The sequence below is a fragment of the Nicotiana attenuata genome, chromosome 7, assembly GCF_001879085.1.
Source record: "Nicotiana attenuata strain UT chromosome 7, NIATTr2, whole genome shotgun sequence".
In the NCBI taxonomy this organism is placed as follows: Eukaryota; Viridiplantae; Streptophyta; class Magnoliopsida; order Solanales; family Solanaceae; genus Nicotiana; species Nicotiana attenuata.
Window position 1 is genome coordinate 6732396 of NC_031995.1, and position 6246 is coordinate 6738641.

Genomic DNA, 6246 nt, shown 5'->3' on the forward strand with positions numbered 1-6246 from the left:
TTTTTAAAGTTTTTCATGCTTACAGCCGAAGTTCCAAAAAGTTAATTATTGATATGTAAATTCTTCACATTTGAGTTATCCTAGCTAGCATGCATATATTATTATCGTAAGAGTTTAAATTTTGTGCACTAACAATATATTATAGTTTTGAGCCATCACGTTGAGTTACCTGAGGTAACTGATTATAACAAATATAATTTGATAACGTGGAAAAATAAAATTTAAAAACTTGCTATTAAAAGTTGAATTCCAGTGACAATGTAAAGTTTTGTATTTTACATCATTTGTATTGATAACTTTAGCGCTTTCTGAATAAAAACCTACATGCATTCACGTTTCGAAACTTAAAATAATTCAAATTTATATATATATGAAATAGTCTTGTTTTAGAAATCGAGTAGCTATCATGATTCGAAAAAGTAAAAATGAAAAGCCTAATATATTTGACATTAGGCTAAAGACGTGCCTAATATAATGCGTTGCACATACTTAGCTTAAAAAGTTTAATTACTCTTTGAAATTTAGAATTTCTTCCAGCATATATTCAATATTTTTTTTTATTCTTCCAACTTCTGATCAGATTAACGAAAAAGAAATGGAAATATTTGAGGCAACTGAAGATAATTATGGAGGAGTTACTGTTAACATGAAGAGGGAGGAACTTATTGATTCTCATAAATTCCATACTATGCTGATGACTTCCATATCCCATTGGAGGCAAAAGGTATGTATGCTTGTTATTTATACATTTATAGGTCACGGGTTCGAGTCGTGAGAGCAGTCACTAATGCATGTATTAGGGTAGATTGTGTATATCACACCCCTTGGAGTCAGAGGCGAATGCAGTATTTAAGCTATGGGTTCAATCCTGAAGAATTTTTGCCATGAAACCATTGTATTTTTAAAATTATGGGTTCAAACCTACTAATTTAGTACAATTTTAGTGAATTTTTATACATAAATTTATGCTTCGCGCGCGTCGGAAGTATTGGGTTCAGTTGAACCCGGTATAACCACTCTGCATCCACCTTTGCTTGGGGTGCAGCCCTTCCCCGAGCCTTGCGTGAATGCGGGATGCTTCGTGCAGTTGGCTGCCAGCTGTTAATAAGATAGATCTTAGTTAGTTCATATACTTACGATAAATGTTAGTCTATTAAGGAATTTGAAATTATAAAAAGATAGATCATAGGTAATAATACATTCTTTTTGTTTTCTTCATTTTGATATGTTCAGGGAAAGAAGGCTGTATGGATCAAGTTGCCAATAGAACTTGCTCATCTCGTTGAAGCAGCAGTTAAGGTAAAATATACATATATACTCCACTAACACAGACTACTTTTCACTAGATTTTAATAAGTGAACTGCTATTATTGAGAACATATATTATAACATAACATAAAAATTAGTTCCATAAAAATTTGACTTTTATATTGAATGATTGTTATATAACTGTATTGTTATAGAAAAATACAACGGTATGTAGTTATATAAATAATTAAGTGGTGTCTTTAATTATATTGTAGGAGGAATTTTGGTATCATCATGCAGAGGCAACATATTTGATGCTTGTGTATTGGATTCCAGAAACACCTCAAACTTTACCTGCTAATGCTTCTCATCGTGTTGGTATTGGTGCTCTCGTCCTCAACAATAATGGACAGGTCCATATAACACGTTCTTTTTCTTGTGAATTATTGTTGGTACTTGGTATAAAGAATTTTTAACTTCATAAAACTACTCTTACATTATTAGGTCACTTGAAATAAAATTATAGTATCTGTTTGCAACTAAATTTAAACATATGAATAATAAACTGCAATCACAAAATAAGAGAAAAATATTTTTACTAATCAATAGTGAGTACAATTATGTTTCTCCCTTGATTCTTCTCTCCTGATTATCTCCGTGATTCGAGGGTTGAAGCCGCGTATTTCTCGAATGTAGTATGATGCAAATTTCCTGGGGATATATATGATTTCCAGTTTCTTGAACTATTTGATTGTCAAGAAGTATGCGGCCATATTTGGGGATATATTTGATCTCCAGATTCTTGAACTATTTGATTGTCAAGAAGTATCCAGCCATATTTTGATCGCTTTGTGAATATCCCAAGAGTTTATGGGATTTTGAGACACTTCTTCAAGGAAATGTGTATCCATTTATATATGTGTGAGTTAGGGTTTAGGGTAGAGCAACCTCCAAGAAACCCTAATAGACTCCTAGGATTTCAAGAGTCCCTGTAATATCTTTAATTAAGGATTTGGCTTGATCCCTTAAAATTTCGATGCCCACAGTGTCACATAAAAAGTGGAATGTATAATCTAAAAAATAAGGCATATTACTTACTATAGTAATTAAGATATAATAACATATACTGTTAGTGTAAAAATCAATTGTGCGAGTAGTTATTTCCATATGTCTAATTGAAGAAGTTAAAACTAAAGAACTTATTCGACTTGGCAGGTGTTAGTAGTTAAAGAAAAATCTGGAAAAAGCACTGGAATTTGGAAACTGCCTACTGGAGTTGTTGAAGAGGTTAACATTTTGTATCTTTCATTTCTATCAAATAATATTTTCATTCCATCTCTTATAATAGTAGTTATATATATTTTTTATTGTAATTTGTCAATATTCCAAAACGTAAAGGGAGATTCCGAAGAGAGTATCAGCCTATTTTTTAAATAAAAAAGAAATAATTGGAGGAATAACTTTTTCTTTTTTTTCCTGAAAGAAGCCAGTGCGTTTAGGGAATCAGCCTTTTGGAAGGAGAAAATAAATTGCTAATTGGGAGAATAAAATAAACTTTTTTAAGGAAAAGACTGCATATATGTTTGGAGAATTTCATATTTTTAATAACAATTTGCTTTCTCAAGTTTCATAATCAATAATCGTAAAAATGTATTGCACTCGACTGATCGATGTTTATCTCCTTAAAAGTTTGAACTAAAGTATATCTCATATTGTTTTCTTTTTGCCAAGTATTTTGTAAAAGATCCATCCTCGCACAACTAGTAAATGTCACAAGTCAAACATTCTTTGATTAAATATTTTGACCTAGGTCAATGTGTTAGTTATCATCAGAATTCAGAACAATAGGTTTTGAAATTAACCTTGTGGTATATTGTATATATACAAAATGCTCTATAGTATTATTATTTAGTTAATAATATACGTAAGTATAATTTATGGAATTCTTTCACATATAGGGTGAGGATATATGCATGGCAGCCATTAGAGAAGTACAAGAAGAGACAGGAGTAAGTTGGTACATCTAAATCATTTAATTTGATGAACAGAAAAAAAAAAAAAGTAGACAAATTAATTTCCCTTAAATCTAGAGCAGTGAAACTCACAAATATTTCTTTTTCTTCTTCTTTTTAGATTGAGACAGAATTTATTGAAATCCTCGCTTTCAGGTAAGAACGATTTCATCCTTTTGGCCATCAACAAATTGTAAAATTTCAAGAAGAAAAACAAAAAAGAAAATGTAAAGACAACAAAGAAATAACAATATTCACAAGAAAACCCTAGGGGTGGCCGAGTTGGTTGAGTAGGGACTTCCCGAATAGGAGATCTAGGGTTCGAAATCCACTTGCATATCTTTTTAATCGAGCCAATTGCACGATGCTTGCCTAGTGCGTGCGATTTACCTTTCTGTATAGTTTGCAGTCTATTACATAAGAGCGGGGTTTACCCTGTGCTCACCAGAAGGGTAGCGGCTACGGATCCTTGATAACAAAAAAATTATATTCATAAGAAAAAGTAAGGTCTAAAAAGCAATAAATTACAAACACATCTTTCCAGGATAAGTTTTCTACAACACATGATTATATATATGTCCTAATTAATCTTGTTCTTCCAAAATAATTCAGCAGCTGAAATTTTTAAATTTTTGTTCACTACAGACAAAGTCACAAATCATTCTTTGGAAAGTCGGATTTGTTCTTCATATGCATTCTAAAACCCCTTAATTTTACTATCCGCAAGCAAAATGCTGAGATTGAGGAAGCTCAGGTATGTCAAAAATAACCACTTTGCATTTCAGTTATACTTTACATATTGATGAAGCTCAGGTATGTCAAAAATAACCTCTTTTATTGATCTTTTTGCAGTGGATGGCAATAGAAGAATATGCAGCTCAACCAAAGTTGAACAAAAGTGAACTCTCCAAAAACATTGCCAAGATATGTCTAGCTAAAAAAGACAATGAATACACTGGATTCTCTGCTGTTATTACAACTACAGGACTTTCTGCTAAGAACTGTTATTTGTACTGTAATATATGATCATTAAAATTAATTAAATACGTACTCTTTTATGCATATGTTTGCAATAAAGTTGTGAATTTCCAGTTTACAGTGTATGAAATAATATTTGCAAGAAAATCAAAACATATCTTAAAAAGAAATAAAATAAGAATTGGATTGTTCTATTGTGTACTTTATTACGAACTCCTTAATTCAATGATTCTGGAGATTTAAATTTTTAATTTTTTTCTTTAAATTCTACTTCATATTTCTACTAATTTTTAGTTTTTATTAGATGTTTCTCAAGCACAAATTTTATAAGCTTTTGTCTGTCATAGTGGGATATCTTTGAACAATTAATTCCACCATGTTCTTTTCAAAATTATACATTGCTTTGTAGGTGCATGTGTATTTTGGAAAAAAAAAAATACTTTGTTTGATTTTGGCAGTACAATTTCCGACCTTCATGATTTTGACTTTAATAAAAAAGAAAAGAGAATGTTTCTACAATTTTGCTTCATCTCTTGAGTGAAGTTGCGGGCCTATAGTTTTTCAATTGGAAATGGGTTTTAAATGCCCCTAAAGTATTGGAAAAGGTTTAAATATACTCTTCATCCATCTATTGGGCTAAAAATACCCCTCGATCCACCTTTTTGGTTCACTTATGCCTTTGACCGTTAGGGCAATGCTGAATTAAACATAACTATTATCTTTTTGAAACTTTAAAAAATATTTGNNNTTTTAAACTAATGCACCAGTAGTCAACTAATTTAGTAAAGTCGTCTTCTTTTTCTTCTTCTTCTTTTTTTTTTCTTCAGTTTTTACAATAAACAATTTAACTTTTACAAAAAAACTATTTTTTTCCAGTTTTTTTAAAGCATTTTTTTTTCTAAAAAACTGAAAAAAAATTGTAAAAACAGAAAAAAAAATGTTTTTGATAAAATATTTTTGTTTTTGAAAAATATTTTTTGTTTTCATTTTTTTCAGTTTTTTTAAAAAAACGAAAATATTTTCTTTTAAAAAAAACTGGAAAACGAAAATAAAACGAAATGTTTTAAAAAAGTGAAAAAAAATATTTTTCAAAAATGAAAATATTTTGTTGAAAATATTTTTTTAAGTTTTTATAAACGAAAATATTTTATTATTTTTTTTTCTATTTTTACAATTTTTTTTTCTAGTTTTTACAAAAGAAAAAAATGAAAAAAACTGAAAAAAATGAAAAAAAAAAAATACTTTTTTGTAAAAACTGAATTGTTTTTGTAAAACTGAAAAAAATAAGTAAAAATACTTTATTAAATTAGTGTACTATTGGTGCATTAGTTTAAAAAACGAAAATATTTTGCAAAATATTTTTTTAAGCTTTACAAAAAGAATAATAATTATTTTTATTTTAGCATTGACCTAACGGTCAAAGGACATAAGTGAACCAAAAAAGTGGATGAAGGGATATTTTTAGCCCAATAGGTGAATAAAGGGTACTATTTTTAAACTTTTTGCAATTGTTTAGGGGTATTTTGAACCCTTTTCCGTTTTTCAATTGGCATCAACAACTTAAAACCATATAAGATGGTTAAAGGAAGAGGGTAAATTGTCACTCTCGAGACATTTTGGTGACTATATTGTGGAGCATCAAAGCTGAATATTCCCAAGAAAAATAAGAATTATAGTGTCTTCAATGCTCCACGAGTTGTATGATTTGTACAAAAAAAAATTCCTTTTCGGTTGTATAAAATTTCATAATGCTTTTCTATTTCTTTTAATCTTTAATTATTCATCATGTATTTCTACCTGTAGGCTCGTGCTGATGGGATATATGAGCCATTTGCACGGCATAAACAAATTGTTTTTGAGAAAACTATGCATGAAAAATGTTGTTTGGTCAATTATATTGCAGTTTTAATTTCCTTTCACCCCTATTTTTGTAAGAATAAATAAACCTTTGATTTCGTACATATAATATATTTTCAGAGTGGAGTACACTGTACAATATACATATAGG

The 6246-nt window shown here is 29.5% G+C and overlaps 1 protein-coding gene across 1 annotated transcript in view; it reads left to right on the forward strand.

The window, feature by feature from the left end:
• LOC109230396 (nudix hydrolase 2-like) overlaps positions 1-4386 on the forward strand; it is a 4483-nt gene extending 97 nt beyond the window's left edge. The window contains exons 2-9 of the mRNA XM_019395904.1: positions 581-724; positions 1234-1299; positions 1524-1661; positions 2464-2535; positions 3207-3257; positions 3382-3416; positions 3906-4014; positions 4113-4386. Of these exons, the coding sequence (XP_019251449.1) occupies positions 596-724; positions 1234-1299; positions 1524-1661; positions 2464-2535; positions 3207-3257; positions 3382-3416; positions 3906-4014; positions 4113-4286 (774 nt within the window). The 5' untranslated portion in view covers positions 581-595 and the 3' untranslated portion in view covers positions 4287-4386. The remainder of the gene's footprint in view (positions 1-580; positions 725-1233; positions 1300-1523; positions 1662-2463; positions 2536-3206; positions 3258-3381; positions 3417-3905; positions 4015-4112) is intronic.